Source organism: Ursus maritimus, unplaced genomic scaffold (genome assembly GCF_017311325.1).
Source record: "Ursus maritimus isolate PB19 unplaced genomic scaffold, ASM1731132v1 scaffold_11, whole genome shotgun sequence".
In the NCBI taxonomy this organism is placed as follows: Eukaryota; Metazoa; Chordata; class Mammalia; order Carnivora; family Ursidae; genus Ursus; species Ursus maritimus.
This window is the reverse complement of record NW_024423453.1, coordinates 52,081,287-52,109,021: the sequence shown is the minus strand read 5'-3', so window position 1 is coordinate 52,109,021 and position 27,735 is coordinate 52,081,287. Positions and strand designations below refer to the sequence as shown.

The 27,735-nt window shown below is 40.8% G+C and overlaps 1 protein-coding gene across 1 annotated transcript in view; it reads right to left on the bottom strand.

The window, feature by feature from the left end:
- The window catches only part of KLHL2 (kelch like family member 2), a 96,401-nt gene extending 84,210 nt beyond the window's left edge, over positions 1-12,191 (bottom strand). The window contains exon 1 of the mRNA XM_040626418.1: positions 12,069-12,191. Coding sequence (XP_040482352.1) covers positions 12,069-12,094 — 26 coding nt within the window. The 5' untranslated portion in view covers positions 12,095-12,191. The remainder of the gene's footprint in view (positions 1-12,068) is intronic.
- Between the last annotated feature and the right edge of the window lie 15,544 nt (positions 12,192-27,735).

The window sequence follows — 27,735 nt, the reverse complement described above, 5'->3', positions numbered from 1 at the left end:
AGACAACTCAAAATAAAAATGCTGAGAAATGATCCTCTGTGTTGGAAATTAACCTGCTTTTAACAATTTGTTGTAGTCATATATTATTTACAAACCTATTACAAGACAGGAACAGGATCCTATTTTACACAAACTTCAAAAACTCAGAATCTGATTTGAATTTTGCTCTCCACCTGCCAGGTTATTTGCCCCACAAATTTCAACACTCTTGTAACAAGAGATTAATCATGTTAGTTAGAGTTTATTGAGTATTTGCTATAGAGAAGCCACAGTACTAAGTCATTTACCTGCATTATTTGCTTAATCTTAACAACAACTATGTGAAGTCATTACTATTATTATCCCCATTTAACAGATGAAAAGATGAAGGCAAAAAATAATTTGGGTAACTAAATAGTAGAGCTGGGTGAGACTGAAGCCAGTCTGACTCTTCGAGCTCATTCTTTTCATTAATGTTCCATACCATTTCCTACATTAAGCAATGATACTTAACTTCATATTTAAACATAATTTTCAAGAGCATGGGCTATATTAGTACTGCTGTATAAATTATTCTTTTGAGACTTGGGGGCAAAAAAATTAACAAAATCAAGGTACCATGGCAGGGAGGGGGGATTAACTGCTAATGGACACAAGGGAACTTTTTGAGGAGATGGCTGCACAACTCCAGAAATGTACTAGAAATCACTGAATTGTACAATTATAACAGTTGAATTTTATGGCATGTAAATTATACCTCAATAAAGCTATTAAATAAAAAAAAATCAGGATACCAAATTAAGCCTAAAGAAATCATACTTGCATATGTATCACACAAAGAACAGGAGAACATCATTATTTATTGCTGCATTTCTCTTCACACCTCTTCCTTTCCTGACCCATTTTGAAAGGATTGTTCATTTTTAAAACATTATCTCTCACAAATTCATTCAGCACATATTATTTGAGTGCCAGCTATGTACCAAGCACTGTTCTAGGCACTTGGGATACATGCGAACAAGGAACCAACAAAGACTCCTATCCTCACAGACCTTGAAGTCTAGCGGGGCAAGGGGAGAGAGAGAAGAAATAATACACAGAATAAGCCAGTGAAGTAGATCAGAAAATAAGAGTGATAGAAGAAAAAGGGCAGGGTAAAGAGAAGCAAGAGTATGGAGTGATGCAACTTACACGAGTCAATAAGGTCATCAGATCATCAATAGCCCAACTGAGAAGTGAGATTTAAAGCAGGACCAGGAGGTGAGAGAATGTCCAGAAGGAATGAAGAGCTAGAGCAAAGCCTGTAGGAGCCTGGTGTGTTCCGGGAACTATAAGAACAGGGCTAGGGCTGGGGGACAGAGGGTAGTGCAGATTATGAAGAGCTGTAGGACACTGGAAGGACTTTGGCTTTTACCCTGAGTGCAACAGGGAGGCATTACAGAAGAGTGACACAATCCACCTTATGTTTTCAAAGGATCGCTTTGGCTGCTGGTTGAGAATAGTCAATGTGGGCAAAGATGAAAGGGGGTTAACTATTTAGGAGAGTAATGCAGTGGGGGGGACAGGGGCTCAGAGCGCAGCAGCAGGAGGAGGAGCAGTGATGAGAAGTGGCTGGGTTCTGGGTATATTTTAAAGGTAGTGCCAACAAGATTTGTTGACAGAATGCATGTGGCATGTCAAAGAAAATCAGAACGATTCCAATTTCTTTGGTTTGAGCAACTGGAAGGATAGAGTCTCCATTAATTGAGATGGGGAAGGCTGCAAGTGGAACCAGTTTGGGGGTAGGAAGAGCAAGAGCTTCGTCTTCGTACATGTTGCTTCTAAGATATCAGACATCCAAGTGAAGATATCATACTGGCATATTAAAGTCTAGAGCTGGAAAGAAAACTTTAGCTGGATAGAAATGTAGGGAATCATTGATTTCATATATGGTCATGAAAGCAATGAAACCCAGGCACTCAAACATTAATGTAACCTCCATCATCAACCATAGATGCTATCCTTGCTCATTCTTTCGAGCCCCAAGAGTCAACACGAGTTGAGGCATCTGATTGTTCCAGGGTTTGCATACTAGAAGTGGATGTAGGGGCGCCTGGGTGGCACAGCGGTTAAGCATCCGCCTTCGGCTCAGGGCGTGATCCGGCATTCTGGGATCAAGCCCCACATCAGGCTCCTCCGCTATGAGCCTGCTTCTTCATCTCCCACTCCCCCTGCTCGTGTTCCCTCTCTCGCTGGCTGTCTCTCTCTCTGTCGAATAAATAAATAAAATCTTTAAAAAAAAAAAAAAAGAAATAGAAGTGAATGTAAGTCCTGTTTCCCCACCCCTTGAGAGTTTTTAAAGGGGCCTTACACATAAATTAGTGCAAGACACTGCTTCCAGTGGGTGAGCCCACAGGTGGGAGAACAGCATGGTGCACTCTACTCCCTGTGGCCTGTGTGTGTGTGTGGAGAGAGGGATGAGTTACACCTGACCTGAGAAAAAGAGCTAGTAAGTCTAGAAGCCAAAGACGAAAGAACATTCAGATCTGGCAGAGGAGACTGGGAAACATTTTATAGTATAAGACATATTCTCATAATGCTATTTCCCACCATCCTTTCATAAAGAAAATAGTAGGACAAAGGAAATTATGTAGATATATGCAACCTATGCAAACTTTCTGTCCACATAACACTGAATGTCCACGTGTATAGCAAGTTAAGATTTACATCTGCTTCTCGTTTAATAACTTAAGAGTTTACAACAAAGGGGAAATATAATATTGAGGATTGGCAAAACTATCATAGAAGTCTTTTCAATGCTCAGAATGGAAGCAAAAACAACTCAGCCCTAGAAAGAATATTATATAGGAGTCAAGAGTGTTTATATTTGCTTAAGAAATCATGAATTAAAACTTCCTGCATTAGAGAATTAACTTTAAGACAGCTACCATATAATAATCAATATCTATATTGGGGCATTCTTAAAGCTATTTTCAGCTCCTGCTTTTCCTGATGTACTCCAAAAACTCTACAAAGAAAAGACGTTATTCAAAGGCTTAAAGGAGTAAGTACGAAATAACATTGAATTTTTTTAAGTGTTCTCTGTACTGAGAGCTACTTAGAAATACAGCACCCTGCTGCACAGGGCTACATTTTCAGCACTAAAGTCCTTTCCATAATTTTCCACTTCCTATGTGGTTTTGTGTTAGATAGCTCTCATCCAGAAGCATAACTGAGTAATAAAATGACACATCATGCCTGAAACTACAGATGTGGAAAATGAACATATACTAGGAAGCAGGTAAGTGGGAGGTGAAGGTTTACCTTTTAAGTTATACCAGTTAAGTGTAGTTATACCTTCTCCCGGCTTCCCTTCTAAAGCAGGAGCTAGCCTTTTCCAGAGAAGCTTCTCTTTCTGAGAACTGTCTTCTTTAAATTATCCGGAAGAGATACTTTCTCAAGGTTCTTTCATTTTTAAATCTCTTCCCAACTCTATACTCACTCTGTAACCAGTCTTAAAATTGTCCAATAGCCTATTGTTATCAAAACATACTTTAAAACAGTTGAGGTTTCCAAGGGTTTGGATCCCAATACATGGCTGCACTTTATAACAGACAATCCTGAAGTCTTCTTCAGTGACTGACTCTTTTGCAAATTTCCAGCTGCAGGCAAAGTTGGCTTCTCAGTCTAGGTAACTAGGTAACTCTCTGTCCCAAAACACACTACTGGCAGTAAATGAATTCTCAGAGAAGAAGAAAATAAAGACTCTAACAGGGCTGTCTCCCTCAAAGAGTCAAGATCCATAACCAAGCAGAGGTTGGTTCTGAGGCCGTCTTAGAAATGAGGTATAATCTCTTTAGATATACAGGATTTGCTCTGGAACAGTGATTCGCAATGGCAGGGACAGGACCAGCGTGACCCAAGCAATTTTTTCAAACTGCACACAATCATCCCTTTTCACATGAAGATTCAAGCAAGCCCTTTTTATAGGACTAGGTATATCAGAATGACAGCATCTCCAGGAGTAGGGGTGAAAGGCAGCTATGTATAATTTAAAAAACTTTTTTTAAAAAGGTGATGTAATATGTCCCACCACCCACTTACCTCCCACCCTGGGACAATCATCTCAGATTGAGAACAAACACTTTAGAAAATATAGGCTGTTCATGTTTTTAGGGTTTTCTGGTGGAAACAATGCTATAATTCATGTGAATGATGCAGCTGCAAAATTTAACAGGGGACCAGACATTTTCACATTCAGGACACAAATACTTAGCCCCTGGGTGGCCACCATCTCTGCTCTCCCCTCTGCCTGTTCATCTCAAAAGCTGCAAGACTCCCTTGCTTGCAATGAGTCACCCACCATTACTCACAAACTTCTGCCAAGTTCACGTCAGCAGCTGTTGTTTTCAAAGTCACCATCCATGCTGTACTGCTCTGAAGTTTCTCCATTACCTTGTAACATCTCTCCTATTTCCTCTGCTGTCTTCCTAGCTAAACTTGCATTCAGAAGCTGATTATCATACTAACACTGCTCCCATTCACAAAGACAAGATATTAGAAGTAGAGATTCAACCATAACCAATATTTTAACTAGTATATGTTAAGTCACTCTGCAGTTTCCCAACGAAATACTCTCACACCCTCCATCTCACCCAAATAACCACCATAGTATTTAGAGGTTGTAAAAATAGAGGGCTTTCTCCACTGGAAACATGTTTTGGTTTGCAGCAGAGTTGTGGTTTCAGTTTTTGCAATTAGCTAAAGACAAGGAGACATTCTCTGCAAATTTCTCTTCAAGTGTTCGGCATTTAAACTTTTATTAGGTACAGAGCCAGCAGACTAAGTATAATCTACAAATATATGGTCATATTAACAAATAAATATAGCTTAAAAATGTTAATGTCTGCCCTACTGACATGTAAGAATCTGGATTTAACTTCAGTATGAAGACCTTTAGGAACTGAATAGGAAGCATCAGTGAGAGAAACGCAAAAAAAAAAAAAAACAAAGAGCCCTGCCATCTAGGCAGAGAACACCTTACAAGACATCATAATAATGCCACTGAAATCTTGCCATTTGCAACCACATGGATGAACCTAAAGAGTATTATGCTAAGTGAAAAAGGTCAAAGGCAAATACCATACGATTTCATTTACATGTGGAATCTAAACAAACAATGACAAAAGAGACAGAGACTCATAAATCTAGAGAACAATCTAGTGGTTGCTAGAGAGGAGGAGGTTTGTGGGGGGTGAAACAGGTGAAGGGGATTAAGAGGTACAAACTTCCAGTTATAAAATAAGTCACGACCATGAGAAATACAGCATAGGGAATATAGTCAACAATATTGTAATAACTTTGCATGGTGACAGAATAAAAGGTAATGCCACTGAATACATCAGTATTGTACATATACTGCCAAAAGTTATGTTGCAGATTTCCCTGAGCTGGAAAAGCTGGAAAGGCCCAATTTTACTAAAACGGATTAGCAATGAAAGCAGAGCACTGAACCTATTGGAGGACAGAGGGAGAAATCACATACATCCCCTCTTCTCCCCCTAGGATTTAGTTGTGTGGCTTTATGTTAAGTGTGTGGGGAAGCACTGGCAGGAGGAGGTGGTTGGGATGTCTGAAGTGGAGAGGTTGATGGAAGTTGGAATATAATTGCTCTCTGATAGTAGAACAATAGAGCTGTAAAAAGCTCTGCTTCAGTTCAACTCAGCTCTCTCCCTCCTTCCCTCCCACCTACATGACAAACAGAGCACAATCAGGCACTTTTTGTCCCTGGCAGTGACTATTGCCAGGAAAGGGACCAGGGTAAAAGTATGCCTTATGCAAGATCGATCTTATTTTAAAGAATATGTTATAAACAGTTAACAAAGCCCTGTCAGAGTAGGGTATTTACAAGGTGCTAAAATCGGGAGGAGGAGGTTGATGATGCATTTCCAACACTTCCATGTCTTTTATCAACTCACTTCTGGCCTTTCTTTCGCCACTTTTCCTAGCATTACCAACACTTGGCTAGTAAGAGAGGGCAGCAATTTGATTTGACGATTCAGTTGACTAGGCTACATTTTCTAGCACTTGAATGAAAAGGCACTAGAAGAGGACCAGATGGAGCTGGAAGACCTGAATTGTAGTTTTGCCTACACCAAATACTAACCAAGTGACCTTGGGTATAGTCACTTGGCCTCTCTGGGCTTCAGACTGTTTACTTATACAGTAAGATTTTATTATTCCACAAATATGTCTCATATGAAATGTAATGGGAAAGTCAAAGATAATAACACCTCACCTACTTGCCTCAGGGAGCTGCGCAAGCACTAAATACTGCATGAATGTAAATATAGAGTTAAGAAGAAAAATGTTGAGGTTAGGAGCTAAACTGAATGTAGAGACATATTTTTATGGATGTTACTGGCCTTCCTCATTTTTAATTGCAACATTCAATCAAAAGTTATTAGCAATACTCCAGACAACCACCACTGTTAATAAATCAAGTAGGTAGGCACTGCCTAGATGCCGACTGCATGCCCTAACATTACGCAGAGTGAGAGATATACGGGAGGTTGAAGGCAGGAAACTTCTCCAGTTACCCTCTAAGTGGGGAGGCACATCTGAAACCTCTAGGGAATGGCACAAGTCAGTACACAAGCGCAAGATAATGGGTTACTGATACTGTAAGAATGCAAACAGCAGCTGGAATGAATTGGAGTAAATAGGGAAGACTCTGTGAAGGAAGACAGGGTTCCAAGTGGGCCTTGGAAGAATTCCAAGTTGTTTTAACCGGGGACGGGATAGGAAAAGGCTGGAGACTCCTGCCTTGTGATAAGGCAGAGTTTACTCTAGGAGGTCAAAAGCAAATAATAATTTTGAACATACTATAAGATTAGGCCAAAATGATAGAGTTCTGATCATCTGGTTGAGGTAACTGGTTTGGTAAGTTATTTGATGTGACTCTAAGATGTTGTTGGGGTCAAAACAGTAGGTGGACTGAAAGGTGAGGAAAGAATACATAGAGGTTAATAGGATAAAAGGTAGGAGGGAAAAATGCAGGTATCAAAGGATAAAATCTGTTCATCAGAATGGAAGTAGTCAGAATGAACACTTGAAACCAGGACTCTGCAGTTCCTGTAAGCTGATAAGATGTGGAAGATGATGAGAGAGAGAAATCAGAGACCATTCCAAGGCTTTGGGTATCTGGGACCAGAAGAATGATTATTCCACTGAGTAAGTGCAGATGTTATAAAGGGAAGTCAATCTGAGAACTCAATTTTAGGCATGCTGAATCTGAGACATAAGCTGAGATGCTCTGTAAGAAGCTGAAAATGCAAGACGAAGCACAGATCTAGAGCCCAGACTTAAGACATAGATGTAGCCACAACTTAGTGATTAATAGTTGATTAAAAAGAACTGGCCAAGACCTGCATTTGTGAGGAGCTGCCACGGCCAACAAACAGTAGCGGAAGAGAAGCCATGTAGAACAGGAAAAAAGTGATCAATGAGTCCCAACTTCTCCTCTACCGGATAACCGATGAAAAGTAACTTACCATCTGAAAAAAGACAACAGAGACCTACACCATAAGGGTGTTGACAAGATTAAATTAGATAAAGTAAATCACATTTAGCAACCTAAAAACTACAGAAGGAAAGCAAAAAAAAAAAAAAAGTAGCGTCATGGAAAGCAAGAGCTTATTTCTCAAGGCAGGATCAGTGAAAAGAACTGGTCAAAAAAACACTTCAGCAAATGCCAATAGTCTGAAATGTAAAACAGTAAAGCACATAACAGATAAAATATACTGACCCACGCACTACAGTAACTATGTTATGTATTTGTTCACTATGGGTTTCAACCAGGAGGAAAAGGACTTTGTTTTCTGAGGTATCTCCAAAGCCTTGTCATAGTAAGCACCCAATAAATATGAATGAAAAACCTGAACTCCCTTATCATAAACAGTAAATACACTTGGAATTTGGAAGAATTCTATAGAAGAGCATCTGAAAAGCAATTTTTATTCTCTGTATCACCTTGAAAGAACCTTCCCTCTGATCTTAAGAAGTTCAATTGTTTTCATAAACATTCCTGATGCAATTCCATAACAGCCACAGATGAGTAAATTTACAGTCACCTTCATGAAAGCACACTCACTAATATTTACTGAATGCCTACTGTGTGCATTAGGAAGTATAGATTAGAAACAAGGTTTGGGGCTATTTAGTGGGAGGGGGGTGAGCCATTTCCCAGCATCAGAAAATTTTAAGACTACTGCAGAAATGTTACCTATTTCCAAAATCCACTTCTCAAGTTCCGAAATACACCTCAGAATTTTCCTTATATAACACTTCCTTCAACACACATTGATCCATGTCTTCTCTCAACATTACCTTGTCAGCCATTATTGCTCCTAAATATTTTAAACATCTTTGTCACTGAGGAGATTCACCTATGATCTGATAGATGCCCAATTTACATTCACATCTAGTGAAACAAAAACAAGAATACATTCCAATGTGCTATAAAAGACAAACCAATGAATATTGGGGTAAACTGTGTCAAGGTTCCAAATTCACAGTAATTGAATCTTAAAAGTAGAAAGAACATTAAAGGTCATCTGGTCCAGTGGATCACAAATGTCAGACTTCAGTGAACTTTTTACTGGTCTGTGACAAAAATAAGGAAAATGTAGTAAGTTTTCAAAAAATAAAATTAATTCAATTTAAACACTATTCTCTAGTCTGAGATAATGTCCTTTTTATTTGGAAAGGGACACCAAAATGTCCTTTCTTTTACCAAAAGATGATGAGAGTTGATAATTATTATTTTATCGATATTTTTTTTTCTGCTAGGCAAAACAAAAAACTTAGCAATTCTTTGTTGGACCTCAGTTTTTTTAACTTCACAGGTCAGTGCAATCCAAAATTCTGAAAACCTTTATTCTAATTCAACCCATCTCCTGCTGTCTAAATCCCTTACAACATGGTCAACAAGATGTTTGTCTGCCTACGCTTGAACAACTCCGATGCCAAGAGTCTCCAGTGATGTGGAATCACTGGTCCAAGATATGGTTGTATCTGAGGCATGTTTGCTTAGTTTTGTGAAGGAAAAGCAAAAACGTAAGGCTTGTAGAGAGAAAGCCAACTTGTGAAGGAGGAGCCAGTAAGAAAACGAGGGCTAAGAAACAGTTCAGTGAGAGGCAGTCAAAGGAATGCACTCCATCCTATACCGCGGTCTTCCCTCAACTTAATAATTATGAAAATCCTTTGCAAAAATAACCATAAAAGCTAGAATGTGTGAAACATTCCTAAGGTCCGGGCTGCACATCTCAGTTTACCACCTGAATTTCCTTTACTACCCTACATCTAGTTTTAAGTCACACACCTTCAGGTTCGATCAGAGGCATATGTCCTATAATCCTCCTATCACCCAGACTCCAAAATGCAAGAGAATCTAAATGCCACATATAGAATGCAAAAAACAATAAGCAGAGATATAAAGCCCAATGACAACATGAGAATCAAAAAGGATGAGGAGAACTTGAAGGCAAAGAGTGGAAAGAGTACAAGAGATCAAAACCTGATTTCAACAAGCCTATCCCAAAGGAACTAGGGAACCTCTACCCCTCCAAGACAACGTGCTAACAGGCCAAAGGCAGCAAGGTGGAATTTGAAAACAATGTGAAACTGGCTGTTAGGAAAGAAGCACGAGCATAAGCTCCTACACAGTGCCAGGCAGAGATAGGCATTCAAATATCTGCAGAATTAATGAGTTAACAAACAGACACTCACTCAAAGAGGATGAGTCCCTGCTTCCAACCACATCACCCAAGGCATATTAAGCCCACATCAAATATCCTGCCTTGCCTTAAAGCTCAGGCTAAAGATCTAAACTTGTGAAAGGCTGAGCCCTCCCTATAACTTCCACTGCTTCCATCTACCAAGCTCTAGCCCAGTGAGGCTCAATAAAGCTCCTTCCAAAGACACTGCCTTGAAATTCTCTCAAACACAGCACCCCATGATTTAGTGTGGAAGGAAAAAGTAAGCTAATGGGAGTGAAGGCAAATAGGACAAGGGATAGGAAGGAAAACTATTTCTGATTCTAACAAACTCTGAACTGAGGGTTAATCCTACAAAGACCAAATGAAAATAAACCCTATTTGTATTTATTATTAAATGAACATGAACAATGAAGAAGTCTCACCAACTTTAGCCACCCATGATTAAAAGTAGTTTTAACAATTCTTTCATCCCTGCTGGCATTCCTAGCTTTCCATTACATCTCAGCCTGCCATTGTTTCAGCATTACTGATGGAGTCTCACTACCAAAGAATTGTGCTAGATACCGAAATTATGGTTAAGTGATCTGTCCTAGATTCAGTTTATCAATATTTGCACGCACACATCTATTTCATTTTCAATTACGTCTATATAAATCATTTTCTATGTCTCTACTCCCTCCCTCCAGAGCCTGCTTATTGTCCACACCCTTTTTTCACCTGCATTCTAAGAGCCCCTGTTCTTTCCTTTAGTTCCCTCTGCTCCAAAAGTAAAATGGGCCTGCAGAAGAGATATAAAGGGGGCAGATTTACTACAGATAACATGCCTACATGGTATATTCTATATAATATGTGCTGTCTATATACAGGTAACATTTCCTGCCTTAACTGCCTCTGAGCCTGGACAGAACCCATGTGCTGGTGCTGTATTCACGCTGCTGATGCTAACAATCCACCATAATGTTTCCTAGGGTTCAGGAGCTTTCCCAAAGCTGCTGAAGAACATGACCAGAAAACAAAGCCCTCGAAGCCACAGTGATCAGGAAGCAACTGAGCCCTTGCTTCTACCAGCCCAGGAGGGTCAATTCATCAGTCTTACCATCTACTCCTTAGATCCCCATGACCTGCTCTACTCAAGCTAAAAATTCTGTACGGCGCTTTTAGAAATTGTAGTTCCAGGATCCTATTAGCTCTCCTAAAAGGACTCGACATCAAAAAATTATTCAGCCCAAGCCAAATATCCATATTTTGGCTGGAATTCTGCCAAATAACCACAAGAGGCTGGTGCGGTACAACTGCCATGGAGTGAAGCTGGCCAAATCTAAGTGAAAAACGATAAGGCTCCATGAATAAGCTCTCATGAAAAGGTACACCGTTCTCAGAATGAGGTTTGCTTGCGGTTTGAAAAGTCAGATTCAAAGAGCTCTTGTTCCTTCATAAAGGCTAACCTAAGGAAGGCAAATCAAAATTGAAATTTTCAAAACTCCTGGAGATTTACAGTTCACTTTTACCAAATACTTTCAAAAAAAAAATATTGTATTGAATGATGCAAATCTTTCAGCATCTTCCACAATAATTGCTCAGCTGTTATTATTTCTGGAAAGTAGTTTCGTTGCAGGAATCTCGGATGTATCTGGGTACTAAGGAAAAGACACCTGTGCCCGCTACACTACTAATTCGCCCAGGGTACCAAGGAAACAGAAGATGCTCTGGTTTCTGGATACAATTTTCTGCAGTGCCAGGTAAAAGAGGTCACATGCCCTGAAGAGCCGTGGCTCATTTAGAGTGATGTAAAAGCTCCTCAGATATTAATTTTGCTAAATTCAGAGAAGCAAGCAACCTAAGATCAATTGATTTAGACACCGGTTGTCTGGTACTTTCCAGTTTCCTTTTTTCAACGGACTCCCGTGCAGCACATCTCCATCCCCCAGAAAGGGGGTGGAAGCTGGGCACCAGCAGCCCATGCATTCCAGGGAGGCGTACACAGGACGGGCACAGTCCCCATGCCCAGCCCCATCCCGAATCTTCTATTCGCCTGGGATCGGGAAGACCCTTCCCTGGAAATCCTGGACAGGGTTTTAAGTCACTGCCTGGCCAGGCTGAGTTTCCGTCCGCATTCGCCTCAGGACTGCGGGAACCGCGCCTCGTCACGCCCCGCAGCTCCCACCTCCAGCCGCCCCCGGCGTCCGCTCCCCGCGGGCGACTCCCGGCGGAAGCCGCCGGCGGGCACCGGGCGGCCGTCCCCGAACAGCACCCACAGCCGGCGACACGCGCCGCAGCGGCGCGCTTATCCGCAGCGGCACAGCCAGCCCGCCCGCCCGCCCGCTCACTCACGCGGGAGGCAGCGGCGGCGTCTCCATTGTGGCTCCTCTCGGGCTTCAGAACGCAGGCACCGACCGCCGCCGCCAGCACCATTCCAGCCGCGGACGCCGGCACTGCCCGCCCGCCGAGCCGCGTTCCATCCGCCCCAGAGGGGGCGCCGCGCTCGCCTCACCGCGCGCCACCACCTGCGGCGGCGGCCCCCGTGGCCATGGCCCGCTCGGCCGGGCGCGCTCCGTCTGCCTGCGCGGCTCCCGCGCTCGCCGGAGTGCGGGGCGGTGGCGGCGGCGGCGGGACGGGCGGGCGCGCGGGCTCGGCCACTTCCGGGTTCGGCCCCGGCCGCGCCGACGCCGTGACGGGACGGCGATGCGGCCTCCCGCGGCGGCAGAGGACCCCTCCCTCGGCGCCTCCCCTTCCTCCTGCTCCTGCTGTTGCTGCTGCTGAGGGTGCTGCCGCTGCGGAGGGTGCTGCTGCTGCTGCTGCTACTGCTACTGCTACTGGCGCTGCTGCTGTTGCTGCTGCTGGTGGAGGCGGGCGGGCGCCAGCCGGGAGCGGGGCGGGCGTGCCCAGACGCGGGCCCGCGGGGCGGGACGGGGGCGGCGGCCGCCCGCAGCTGGGGTTGTGGGTCACCCGGGCGGGCGGAGGTGTGGGGAGCTAGAAAATGGAAGGGGGTGTTGTCTGTGCGGGGAAAGGGCACCTGAAAACACAGCATATTAATGCGCGCTATTCACTTACTGCTCTGCTTCGCAGGCGTGTTCACATGATTCTCTTTTGATTTGAGCTCATGCCCACGGAGATGGGAAGGATAGGCATTAACCAACCACTTCCTTCGCAAATGGTGAAACTGAGGCAAGAAGAAATGAATTTGCCTGTCCAGCGTCCCAAGCAAGGACCTGGGCCTCCTTTCTCAGTGTATGATCCATTCGTTGGACAAGTGACGTGAGCACCTACCAGACAAGGTTTTGGTGCGGATACGATAGGAGAGCAAAACCAGGTCTCTTTCTCATGGAGCTGTCAATCTAGACGGGCTAAGAAACAAACGAAGGATGCGTGCTGCGAAGAAAATCAGAGTGAGGAAATGGAATGCTATTTTAGGAGTAGCCAGAGAAGGCCCCTCAAATGATATCATTTCAACAGAGATGGAATAAAATGAATCTTGAGGAAAGCAAAGAGTGCTCAGAACAAGGGAAGAGTACGCCAGAGACTCCTATGCAAAATCGTGCCTGGCTTGTTGAGGAACAGGAAGGAGAACAATGTAGCAGGTGGTTGTCCAAATATGCCCGCTGGACAAGAGTAGCATCTGGCAGTTGGTTAGAAATGCGAATTCAGGAGGCCCACTTCAGATCTACTGAACCAGAAACTCTGGGGGTGGAGCCTAGGAGTCTGCTGTAACAAGGCTTCCAGATGATGCTGACGCGCCAACGTTTGAGAACCTCTGGTGTAGCTGAAGCAGAGTGAGGACAGGAGACAGTCGGAGGAGGTGTTGTGTGGGAAGTATTGATAGATCACAGAGGCCTTGTAGGACATCATTAAAGGTTTGGCTTTTACCAAGAAGAGCAGCAACTGTAAAGTTGTGAGCAGATTAATCTGGTAATTAAAAGGATGCCTTTGCTGGTATTTGTTTTAGAATACTACACACACACACACACACACACACACACACACACACACAAAGAGGGTAGGGAATTGAAGAAAAAAGATGGGCAAAATGTTAATTTTTGATACTGAGTGATGGATGCATGAGGATGGACATCATTTATGTGTATGTTTTTAAAGGCCCATAATAAAAAAGTTATTTTTTTCAAAAGATGACTGGTTGCCTTATGAGCAGTATATGTAGGGAAGTAAGAGCACAAACAAGATTAGCCTAGCTGAAATGAAAAATAAGGATGGCGTGGACTAATGTCAAAATGATGGAGAGAAGTGGTCAAATTATGATTCTGTTTAGAAGATAAAGCACACAGGAATTGCTGATAGGTTAGATATGAGTATTAAAAAAAGAATAGAGTCAAAGTTGATCCCCAGGGTTTTGATCTGGGCTCTTGGGAGAATGGACTTAACATTTACTGAGATTGGGGAGATAGAAAGAAACAGATTTGGTCAGGGGAGGAAAGTATTTGTAAACTCTGATTTAGACATGATTAAGTTTGAGGTAGCTATTAAGCATCCATATGAAGATAGGTGTAGACAACGAGATAAATGTATCTGAAGTGGGCATACCTGGGGAGTTTGTCAGCATACAGATGTTATTTAAAGTCATGGAACTGGCTGAGATCAGCTACGTAATGTGGCTATGGAAGAGGACCAGGGAATGAGCCCTGGGGCACTCCAACATTAAAATAGTAAGATGAAGAGAATTCAGTGAAGGAGACAGAGAAGGAGCAGTGGGTGAGGTAGGAGGAGGACCAGAAGTGCCTTGGTGGCCTAGTGAAGTGTTCCAGAAAAAGGCAATATTTTAGTATGCCTTAGCATGGGCTAACCTCTCCATAATGCAGTAGCATTATTGATCCACCATGAATAGGACATACATAATGAGATATTGATGGTTTTTTTCAGATTCCAAAGAAAACTTCCTACTTCATCAGGTGATTGTAAGAATTAAATGAAATAATCTATGTAGAGCGTATGACACTAAGTGTATAAGGGAAGCACTTAATAAATAGTCATTGCTATTATTATTTCTACACATTTGCATGACTGTCAGTCATACCTGACCGAACTAGGAATTGAGATTAAGTGCTAGACCCAAGAGATACACACCAACTTAGGTTTGATCAAAACTTTGGCCTGACTTCTTTCTTCTGCATGCAAGGGAGTGAGCAGAGCTGTTTGATCAGCCATTTCAGGAACTCTTTCAAGAAAAAAAACAAAAAAGTGGGGCGCCTGGGTGGCACAGCGGTTAAGTGCCTGCCTTCAGCTCAGGGCGTGATCCCGGTGTTATGGGATCGAGCCCCACATCAGGCTCCTCCGCTATGAGCCTGCTTCTTCCTCTCCCACTCCCCCTGCTTGTGTTCCCTCTCTCGCTGGCTGTCTCTATCTCTGTCAAATAAATAAATAAAATCTTTAAAAAAAAAAGAAAAAAAGGTGTTCTATTGCTTGTGTATATTCCCACCCAAATGAGGATGTGTCAGTCTGACAAGTAGGCACAAAACTCCACACCATAGCCTTTTCACATCCTCCCCTGGATTAATTTTATCTGTTGTAATTCTCTGCTCCTCAAGGGATCCAGGTCATCTAGAATGCTAAGTATCTACCCCAAACCTTTTCTCTTTCATATCTATTTCTAAATTTGTAGACTTTACAAATGGTCTAGGAAAGACTACCTTTTTACCCTCATACAGCTCAACCTCACTGAGAGTCAAATGTCAGTCCACAAGCTCTAGTGTCCTAGCATGGTGGCCACCAAGTACATTTGAAGGCAGTTAATGTTTCTAATCCAAATCTTTGCCCTGCAACCCGTTCCTTGCAAAGAAGGGAAGAACTAAACACACAACTCAACATCTCATCTAAGAATCTTGAAGCAATTTGAAAATGTTAATTAATCTGCCCTGAGCTTTTGTTGTTTTCCGAAAAGACAGTGATGGAACCCTTGGCTTTCAGACATAAGCGGACCTGCCTAAGATCAGTAGCAATTTATGAGGCCAGTTTCCATTTTCATCTTTGCGTGGGTCAAGTAACTTCACAAAGCTGGCCCTTGGCCAGATGCAACCTCAAGACCTAACCCTGCCTTACCATTCACAAGAAAAGTAAACAAAAAAGCTTGACAGGATGAACACAAGTCCATTTGTGGGGGAAAAAACTTTTAATACATCTTTCTTTGTATGTCAGTTTCACCATTTTCTCAATTAAAGGACACAAAGCATTAGGAGGAGCTACCCAAGGCCACCAAGGACTTCTCATTTCCATTTCCCTTGGTATGGAGCTGACTGGACATGCAGAGGTGTCTGAGCTCTCCCGGCTTGGGTTATTAGCTCCACTCATCTCCTGATCACTCTTTAGATGAGTTCTTCACTCCCTACAGAGGGATGACACAAAAGTCCATTTGTTTTACTGTTGAAATCAAACAAGTCTTTAGCCATATTAGTAACCACAACCTGAAGCTAATGTGAGTAACTGGAATATATCACTTGTAAAGAAAATGGAACCACACAGAGGAACACATCCATGACAGTAGCTGGTGACAAAAATTACTTGATTGAGTTGAAATCAGATGTGGCAGTAGACTAATGACATGACATGGCAGGCATGAACACATCACAGGGCAAGAATCTGGGAACTGAGAATTGTTCATGTAAAGAAAAGACCTAATTTCACTAAAGAGTATAAAGCTGTAACATCCTGTTTTTGTAATTCTTTTCAGTGTAAATATAGCAGGTATGAAAAGCATCACTTATTGAAAAATACACTTTTAAAGAAGATGGAGACTTTCTAAAAAGTCTTATTTTCTATCCTAAAGAGGTAGTTTAAAATGCATTACTTGAGTTGTTTTTCTAACTTTAAATTAGGGGTTTTGCTTTTATTCTTCTGATTTGGAAGCAGCTTAGTGTACATAATATATTATGAGGCATTTCAAAATATCTTTGCAAGATTTTGCTATTTAGCAAATGTACTTGTCGATACATTAAAGGTATTTATTACATGCTTTGTGATGTTAAATGGGGTGGTGTGAGTCTTCTGCTCCAGACCAATAGAAAATCCTTAATTGAAGGAATCCTTCATTTTTATGATTCCAGTTTACTCTGCAAATGCTTCCTTGTTTTCATAGTCTTTAAGATACCAGCCCTACTTTCAGCACAGCACACCTGCCCATTAACCTGTATGGGAGGCTCCTGGATAAATGAAAGCAAATTGTTTGCTGCAAAGTTTAATTGGAAATCTGTTGGAATTGGTACAGGAAGTATCCAAAAATAGACTTCACGCTACTGTATATCAGGTAAGCAGTTTCTCTGTGCTTTTTTTTAAGAAAAGGAAATCTACTTAATCTATTTTTACTTGTATAGAGTTACATGGTATCTATTTATGTAGTCTAGTGATGTAATACCTCATTAGAGAATTATCTAAGACTAAACATCTTTCTACACAGTCAGCAATGCTGAGGGGAAGAAAGAGCAAGTAAAAATTCTTGACAAATTACAGGAAGCATTATCAGCATGTTGTCATTCATCTCAAGTTAGGCGTGCAGCCACGTGCGCACACACACGCGCTTCTCTCCACAGCCTCTGTTTGTCCATCACAGCTGATTGTTAAGAGCGTGGACCCTAAACCAAACTGTGAAATAAGTTTGTTGTTGGCATTCTCATTTTCCCCATTCTGTTCCCTTTTTTTCTTTTTGGCATCAATACATCTATCACCTCTGACCCTCCCCAGCTACTCATCTCCAATGTCCTCTCTTCATCCCTAATAAAAATTATCTAATATGAGTGAACAGAATGATCGATTAGTGGATTACACTTTAATACAATAGCTTTAATGTAATGGGGTAACTTCATATTGGTATTATTTTAGCCAAATAATATTTTATACCCTACTCCCTACTTTCCTTTCTCCTAGAATGCATTCCAATGCCTTCTATATTATTTTAATCACAACATTTTTGACAACAAAGTGCAATGTTGAAGCGTGTTTTTTTCATTAATGGACTGTATAACACTGTGAAAGGAATGCTTTACTTAAATAAAGGACAATGCTGACAGAAGAGATGAAGAATATTTTTTAACTCTAGACTTTTTTGAGACCAAAACCTCTGGGAGTTTGTATTATTTATTCAAATTGTTCACATGGTAATATGAAAGATAAGTCTTGAATTTCCACATAAATCCTAAAATTTGAGCTCAGCCCAAGTCTAAGAATTATTTTTGCAAGTAAGAATCCTTTGCCAAGAAATCCTTTCTAGTTCTTAATCTGGTTCTAGTCAGTTTCTGAATGCAGAGAAGCATGTTTAATGCACGATATAAGTGGTTAGTCAATTCCTCAGGCATCCATATTTCTTCATTTTCCTTGTTAAGATCTTGGTAATAATCCAACCCAAGAAATAGAATTGAATCCAGGCTGCATATGTATGAGAACTATTCTTCACTGAACTAAAAATGAACCTAAGCTGCCATTTTGAAGTCTTTGTTAAAAGCCAACTAAAATGAAATCATAAGAAAAATAGTCCTAGTCATACTTTCTGAGGCAAACTGATTCAAGCAAATGTGAATTGTATTCTACTTAGGTATCATATCAGTTTTTTAATGCCAGATAGGGAAAACACTGCCCACCCTATTGTAAGCGCTGTTGTACTCTCAACACTCTCTAAACTCCTTTTGTGATTTATTTTTCCCCAAAGCACTTATTTATAAATCACAATTTAACAAACTAGGTGTTTTACAGGTTGATTTCATTTGTTGTTTGTCTTCTTCCTTGGAATGTAAGCTCAGTGAAGGCATAGATTTTAGTCTGTTTGGCCCCTGCTGTATGCAGGCTTGGAGAAGTTCTGGTACGTAGTATGCATGCAACACATACTATTGAATGAACAAATTGGCACGATTTACTATATTCACCAACCAAAACATTTACCTCCGGGAATGTATATTCTAACTCAGATTCATGCAATGTGCATTTTAGCACCTGTATACAACATTTGTATATCAATTGTTCTTTTTTACTTTTGGAAGCATAAAATCGATGTTCCTCAGAAAGAAGGAAGGCACAGAGAGACTCACTTTGATTCCAGTAAGTTAACCAGCCAACATTTATTGAATGATTTATTGACGAATATACTGTAATAGGTTGGGAGTTGGAATGGGGGGAGTGGTAGAAATAATAAAAAGCTTGGGGCACCTGGGTGGCTCAGTCATTAAGCGTCTGCCTTTGGCTCAGGGCGTAATCCCGGAGTTCTGGGATCGAGCCCCACGTCGGGCTCTTCTGCTGGGAGCCTGCTTCTTCCTCTCTCATTCCCCCTGCTTGTGTTCCCTCTCTCGCTGGCTCTCTCTCTCTGTGTCAAATAAATAAATAAAATCTTTAAAAAAAAAAAAGAAATAATAAAAAGCTTAAGGCGGGATGCCTGGGTGGCTCAGTCGATTAAGCGTCTGCCTTCGGCTCAGGTCATAATCGCAGGGTCAAGGCCCACATTGGGCTCCCTGCTCAGCAGGGAGTCCACTTCTCCCTCTCCCTCTGCTGCTCCCCCTGCTTGTGCTCTCTCTCTCTCTCTGACAAATAAATAAGTAAAATCTTAAATTAAAAAAAAAAAAAGAAAGCTTAAGGCAAGAATTCTGCCTTTAAGAAACTTGTAATTAACTTCAGACACAAGAAATAAATCCAGTATGTTAGATCAAATTAATTAAACAAAAGTACCAGACAACAAGGTCTTCATAAATAAGGTGAGTACTTACTTGAGCACTTAAGAAAAAGAAAGGCACATAGTAGGAAAAGAGAATATGTTCCTGGACAGGAATGGGGGGTTTTAGGCAACAAATAATTCGAAGACTGGGGTAATAAGAAATAAAGCTGAGATGTTAATGTGAAGGTCAGATTCTAGAGATCCGTGAATAGACTTTAGGCTTTACATGAAGTAAGTAGGAAAGTATTAGAGGATCATGTCTGTCCATCTCTCTCCCTCTCTCTCTCTCTGTGTATGTTTGGCGAAGTAGTAGAGTACAAACTCTCCTGTAAGAATTTTAATCTGACATTGACATGCAAAATTAAAACCAGTTGGAAGAGACTAGAAGCAAGGAGATCAGTTGGGAAACTATCTAATCATAAGAGTTCATGTGTGAGATGATAAAACTTGAAGTAGAGTAGTGTGCTGTTAATGAAAAGGAAAGGCCAAATGGAAAAGATGGAATAAGTGTGATTTGTTGACTAATTTGACATGGAGGCAAAGGAAGATGAAGTTGTCAAATATTCTGGGGTTTTGAATATGGTGATAGATATTGATAAAAAATATGGTGATAGAATTGATTGAAAAAAAAGAAGAAGAAAATCACATGGAATAAATGATAATGGGTATGGCTTTAGGCCTACAGAGTTTGCAGTAAGAGCAAGATATCCAAGTGAAATGTCCAGCAGGAAGTTGTAGATAAGCCAGGACAAGGCCACTTGGTAAAAAGATACATTCACTCACAGTTATTGTACCCTGAAGAAACAAGTAATGCAACTTTCTGTGGCGACCACTCTGTTACAAGATGTAAACTCTCTTGCATGTTCTCCACATCGTTCTATGCATAGGTTGACATCCCTGTGTTGTTACTGGTTAACTTCTTAATCGTTAATTTTTTATTAGGCAAATAACACATGATTACATTCTTATAGTAAAAATTCAGACCATCAAGTGAAACTTCCCATTGACCTCCCCCCCCAGTCTCCTTCCCAGAGGTAACACACATTAACCATTTTGTGAATGTCCTTTGAAACATTTTTCTATGCAGTTACATACGTATGTGGTACATATGGAAACACATGTGTTTGTATTTGTTTGTTTTACATAAGTGGAATCATGCTGTGTGGTACTATCAGCCCATTAGCAGCTGCTAAGGAAGTCTTACTGCCAATTTGCTGTAGCTGTGGGGAACCCAGGCAGGGGAAGCTCGGCTGCCAGTTGCCAATACATCCAAGATTTTAACTGATACTAATTTCAGGGAAAATTCTGAACATCGGAAGCTTGGCTAATGCATTAGATTAAATAGTACCTTGCCAGATAGATAACTCCACTGGGTCTCAGTATCACAGAAATTTTTTCACTCCCCTCTCACTAAAAGGCACACACTCTTTTGGAAATCTTATTTTTACTCTAATCCTTAAGGAACAAGATTCAAGTCACTATTTCTCCAGTAATTTTTTTTAAATGGATTTACATTACCGGAAATCCTTACTATTTCTAGATTCTCTATTTGTTTTTTTCATATCTCTTGTTCTAACTTGTACTTTTTCTCTCCATAATTTTTCATTTCAGTCTATTTTCAAAAAGAAGGCTTTCTCTTTAAAACTCAGGGTATAAGGAAGATCTAGAAGAGCTGAGTTATGGTGGATATCTGTTCATTCTATGTTGGTCAAAAGCTGCTGAAATTTCAAATTTCATTCTCTTGTGTTTTTGTTCCTGGTTAAATCTTCCTAAAACCATAGTAATTACATGCCTACTTATAATGATTTACTTTAAAGTATATTTAAATATTGCAGCAACATGCATTTTATTTAGCACAATCCATTTTTAAAGTTCTAACTGTGGGAAGCTATCTATATATGTTCATAATTACAGTTTATTTGAATGTGTAATATTTTTGGAAAGTGAAGTACCATACTTTGGGGGGGTGGAATGAAAATAATTTATGTATTTTTAAATGAACTGAAGTTGTTGCTTTTTTTTAATGTTCAGTATCTAGGGTAATTTTTAAATTCGTTGGTTCTATTTTATATTATAAGCCTTGAATAAAAATATCTTTATACAATGAAATCTCACTAATGTTGTTTTCAAAATCCATATCACTGGTCACCTCTAACTACTTTGGTAATTGTGGTGATTAAATTATCATTGCAAGATTTTTTTTCTTATACTGAATTCCATACAAAATAATTTTTGCAAGTGGAGATATCTTTCAAAAAACTAGCTGAAAATTATTTGTATTTTATCAGTAACTAATTATAATCATAGTATTAGAAAAGTATGGCTGAAGACACTTTGATAACTCATCTAGTCCATTCACCCAATTTCATATGTGAGTAAAACCAATTCTTATAGGCATTCAGGGTATATTTTAGAACTTTCTCCAATAACTCAGTCCACACTTTTACAGTCCTTTTCAAGACTTAGTACCTAGCGCTGTGTTTACTTTAGAGACAGATTCAAAAAATAACCTGCCTGGGAACAACTTGTCCACCCAGAGGAAATGAGATATACCTACCTACAAACATAGGGGGATATGGTTCATGAGTGTAAAGATAATATGGGTTGGATTATCCCAGAAACATTTTTTATAAATATATAATTTGATTTGGGCTTTGGGGGATATGTAAGATTTACATCAATAGAAAAGAAAAGGGAACAGTTTCCTCACATAGTGAAGGAAAAAACAAAAACAAAAAAATGAATGGTGGACCTGGCAAAAATTATAGGTCTACCCTAACTGGAGTTGAAGAGTAGGTGAGCTTCGACAGGTAAGACAAGATGTTTTCCCAGAGGACCCCCCCCCAAGGCCCTGGGTGTGGGGTGCTTTATAAATTGGTCTAATAAGCTAGAAGATTGAGGCTTTTTAACAAGTGAGTAAAATATGCAAACATTACTTTATTGAGATTTATCTGGCTGAAATAGAAATGACCAAGTTGGGGATTGGGAGGTTTTAGAAAGAAGGACATTGTTTAAGGAGGCCTTACACTCGCATCAAAAGTTTTCAAAAATACCTATGTCCTGACACAACAATTCCACTTCCCAGAATTTATCCTAAAGAAGTAATCATATGTGCGCATGGGCCAGCTACCAGAATCTTCGATGCAGTTTATTTCTTTAACAATAAATTAGAAACTCAAATTGACCAATAGGTGAGTGGCCAAATATTACTATAATACCACTATGTAGTGGCCTGTTATGGGACCATTAAAAGTGATACATTACAAGACTACTTAATGTCATAAAAAGATGGCATACTGTTGGCAAGAAAAGAAAGATACAAAATCTGTGTGTAGTGTAAAAGAAAAAAAAAAGATGTGCACGTGTGACAGAGTGAGAGAGTATCTCTGTGTGTAACTAGGAAGTTGAGCAAATAGGACACGTTTGGATTGGATAGAAAATGCAACGTTTATCTTCCATTGTCCTTTTAAGTATGTGTTCATTGGTGTTCCTGCCTTAAGGTGAAGTGTGAAAGAGGTCCATCACTTCTAGATGACAAAAAGTTTTTCAGCCAGTTATAGTCCTAAAAAACCACAACTCAGTCTTAATCGTCAAAATTCCAAACCTCACTTTGTGCTAATTGTTCTTCCCTGCCCAATCTCTGACTACTTTGGTCTGAAATCTTGCAGAGGGAAAAGTTGGAGAGGGAGTGAGATCCCTCAGCAATACTCTTTAGACTGTGGATGGCTAATCAGGAAGTTTGCATTCTAGAACCACCTCTACATCTCAAACTAGTAAATTAACCACTCCAGTTTCTCATTACCTCATGTGAAAAATGGAACTAATAACACTTGGCCTACCTGTATCTTAGATTTATTAGGCACATCAAATTATATCACAGAAGCAGAATTACTTTGCAGAGTTGAAAAGTGTTTTAGTAGTGTATTATGAAATACAACCCACTAGACTAGGGATCCAAAAACCAAATGCCTACGGGAGGCCAGGAAGGTAACCTAAATGACTACATCATTTAAGATGTAAGGTGATATGTAGGAAGCATCTGACCTTGACGTTGGGGCACGATACATAGCGGTAGAGAAGATGGTGACTAGAGATGGAGAGCTCACGCCCAGTGAGAGGCAGCAGCTACCCCTCAGATCTGAGCCACTTGTGCCATGGAAAAATATAGGGCATGTTACCGGATCCTCTGATATCTCAAGGAAAGCTAGAATTCCTAATTTTTATGTGAAATCTTCTAATTTTCCAATATTGACAGCTGATTCAAATATCAAACACAACATAGACCAACAATGTGTGATTTGAACTAATGATGAGGCTAGATTCAGGCCCCGGGACATCACTTCATAATCCCGCACTAGACTATAAACAACTGGGAGGCAGAGACCTTGACTTTCATCTCTGTGGTCTTAGTATTTGACACAATGTCTGACATCTTTGGTGCTTAAAGCATGCTGGTAAAATGAGAGATGCTCCCCGCTAAACTGAAAGACTGTTTCTACATGTAAAGACAACTCAAACAACTCAAGACCGCCTCTGCCTAAAGTTCTTTTTATATATGTAAACTTAATTGTAACAATCCTTCCTTTTTTTTTCCCAACCAGTCAAAATAGAGCAGGGGAAAGAACTAGAAGAAAGCTAAAGAAATAGATGCAAAATAAAAGATGAATGTGAGCAAAGAGTTAAGTAAATAAATCATAAGATGTTGGTTATGTCTGGTGCTTTGTTGAATTTCTGTAAGATTAGGTTGATCTGAGTGAAGTGGGTGGGTGTAGCTCGCTCAGGAGGTAGGTGAGAAGAAAAGCAGCACCTGACTTGGGGAATGTGGGTGTCTGTTGTGGGGACAACGGGTGTCAGAGAAGACTTCCTGAGGATGTGTTGCTATTTAATTCAACAAGTGATTTAATTCAACAAATACTTATTGAATTTGAATTTAAATACTTGTTGAATTGAATTCAACAAATACGTATTGAATATTACCGTGGATTACATCAATAAGCAAAACAGAGACCTCTAGCCCTCATGGAACTTATATTTTGCTGGGGGGAGACAGACAATAATAGACATAATACATTATAAAATTATACGGTATGTTAGATGGTATGATGATCAATTTTATGTGCTGCTTGGTTAGGCTGTAGCCCTTAATTATTCAATCAAACACTGACCTAGGTGTTGCTGTGAAGGTTATCCTGGATAATCTGGGTAGGCCTGATTCCATCAGCTGAATGACCTTAAGCATAGAACTGAGGTTTCTCTACCGAATGCGAAATTCTGCCCATGGACTGCAACTTTAACTCATGCTGGCAACTTCCACCCTGTCCTGTGGATTTGGGACTTGCCTAGCTAGCCCCCACAGTTGCATAAGCCAATTCCTTATACCGCATAAGAAATCATTTGTCTTTATATCAAACTATTGCTACATAACAAACCACCCACAAACTTAATGATCCTATTACCATTTGCCCAAGATTCTGCACATTAGCAATTTGGATTTAGCTGGGGGAGTTCATCTCTGCTCCATGACATGTCAGCTGGAATCACTCATGTGTTCGCAATCTGGCAAGTCAGCCAGGCTGGCTAGGGCCAAATGGCCTCATTCACAGGTCTAACATTGACTGGGAGGGTGGGGCTGCTGGGACAGCTCTCTCACCAGCAGCAGACTAGCTCAAGCTTCTTCAGGTGATGGCTGGGTTCAAAAAAGCAGCAAGGGAGACAGTGCAAAAGCTGAATGGGCAATCACTCATTGATAGCCTCTGCTTCTGCCGTTGGGCAAAGCAGGCCATGTGGCCAAGCCCAAAACCAACGCGAGAGGAGACTTCACAAAAGCACAAGAACCTGGGTTTAGAGATACATGACATATTGGGTTTGTCATTACTTTAACAATCCACCACCGTCTTAAAAAAAACTCTGTGAGGTAGGTACTATCAATGACCCTCTTTTGTAGATGAGGAAACTGAAGCCCAACAAGGTGTTAAGTAACCCAGGGGCATCAGGTGGCTCAGTGGGTCGAACGTCTGATTCTTGATTTGGGCTCAGGTCATGATCTCAGGGTCATGGGATCCAGCCCTGCGTTGGGCTCCATGCTCATCGGAGAGTCTGCTTGAGATTCTCCACCTCTGCCCTTTCCCCCCACTGGCATGCTCACTTTCTTTCTCTCTAAAAAAAAAATAAATAAATGAATATATTTTTTAAATGTATTAAGTAACCCATACCTAGTATGAGGCAAGGCTAAGATTTGAGCCAAGTCTGACTTCAGGGACTGTACCCTTAACCACTAAGCTCTACATGAGGAAGAGCTGTGGGAGAGAGACCAGGGGGGTGCATTGGTGTGGATGTGATGGGTCTTGAACACTGTCAAGGTCCCGTCTAGGTCTGTGCAGACTGCAGCGGCAGGTATGGGCGGCAGCAGGCAGAGGACTTGTGGGTTGGGATTTCTGAAAAAAAAGAAGAGAGAAAAGCTTTAATAAGAAACGGAGTCAGAGTCACAAGCTGGAAGAAGATGAACCCTGGACCTAACCGCAGAAGGCTGGTAGCGGCATAAATAGATGTCAGCATCTAGAAGTAACACCCGAGAAGGTCAAGAGAATGGGGTGAAAACAGAGTGTTCCACATGTTGCTGCAGACAAACCAGAAGTTAGTTTTGCATCTCTAGGGTGAGGCACCCCTAAAAAATGAGATCTACTTTTGTAACAATTTGTCTGGAGACATGCTCATCATAGCAGAAATAAATTCAGTTTTACTCCTTTTTCGTGAGGGTGCGGGTGTATGTAAAAACCGGGAATAGTGGATGTGCTGAAATTACAGTGAGCAGCTTTGAGCAGCCTGTGAGTGTATTTATAGATATCAAGCACACGAAACACGCCCACATCATACACCCTCTCCCCAGGAATCCAGGATGTATGAAGAATAATACAAGGTGTACATTTGGCAGTCTGTACCACACAAGGGTGTGCTGGGCGTCATAATTTTAAAAATCCTTTATTGTACCTGACCAGTGCTTTATCAAAACTATAAAATGATTGACTGGAAAGCTTGTAGACAGAACCATTTCGAATGCACAATTTTTCTTTTTTCCAGCACGGACACCGACATAATCTGTCTGCATCTCTTAAGGTCAAGACATTTCGGTTGTGACCTCAGGTGAACGGTTTAACGATAAGATGGCAAAGGGTTGGAACTCTTCCTTTCTACTCCATTCAGTTCTCTACCATCACTTTTAACAAAAAAATATATTGCTTTTATGGCCAAGAAAACCTTACTGGAAAAAAAAAAAACTAATAGGATCTCTAGACAGAACTGTCTGGCTCTCTCTAGTGTGAAACACAGAGAGAACTATTGGGGAATAGGAGGTACGGGTACTTCGGTCAAAGGGGTACTCCCCCAATCGTTCATGCCCCAAAGATCTGGGAGTAAAATCGTTAAACTCTAGGACCAAATTCTAACCAATAATAGTCTCTTGGCATGAAAAATAGGGACCTTTTGATTTGTTATCTTTAGAGGCAATGAAGACACACATGTTTATCAGAGAAGACATCACTTTTTCACTCACCAGAAAAAAAAAAGAGAAGGAAAAAAAAAAAAGAAAGAAAGAAATTACTGTGAGACCCAGGCTTAGAACAGACAGTACAAAAGATTGAGGGCATCTGCTCTCTTGTCACCAATTTAGTGAGATGCAAAGAACAGAAAAGATTGGCAGAGACTCAGAAATACTTAATATGAGAGAGAACACAGGCACATGCTTGCTTGTTCTATACCGAGTACTCCTCAACATTTTTAATGAAACAAACATTTATTGAGCACCTACTCTCTGCAGCCTGGTGCAATAGGGAATTCATGACTGAATAAAACATGGCTTCTGCCCTCAAGGAGGTAATAATTTAACCATGCATGTTGCTCTCCAGAGCTTTGTAGCAACTACAACACACTCTCCCTGTTTCTTGGAATTTGATCTGCTTCTTTGCTTTATTTCATTTTGGTCTCTTACTGTTTCCTACCACTAGTTTCTCCAGATATTTGATGGCTGTTGGACTTTATTTTTTAAATCGAGTCTCTCACATCTGATTTCCTGGGAGAAGAAAAGACAGATTAACAATATGTTATCTGTCGGGATGTTTTCAAGTGACTCACTCCTCAGGGTTCCTAACTCACAAGAGCTCAGTGACAGGAGAAAACATCTCTTTCTCCAAGCTGTTAATTCCCGCTTTAGGTATAAGCCATCTTCTCTTTTAACAGAATTTCATAATGAGTTCTCTCTTGGCATAATAATGATAGCAAAAGTTATAAATCCTCTCTTTTTGACTTTTACATTATCAGTGAGTTACCATACGTCTGACTTCTCTGTCAGGCTCTGTGACGCCGAGC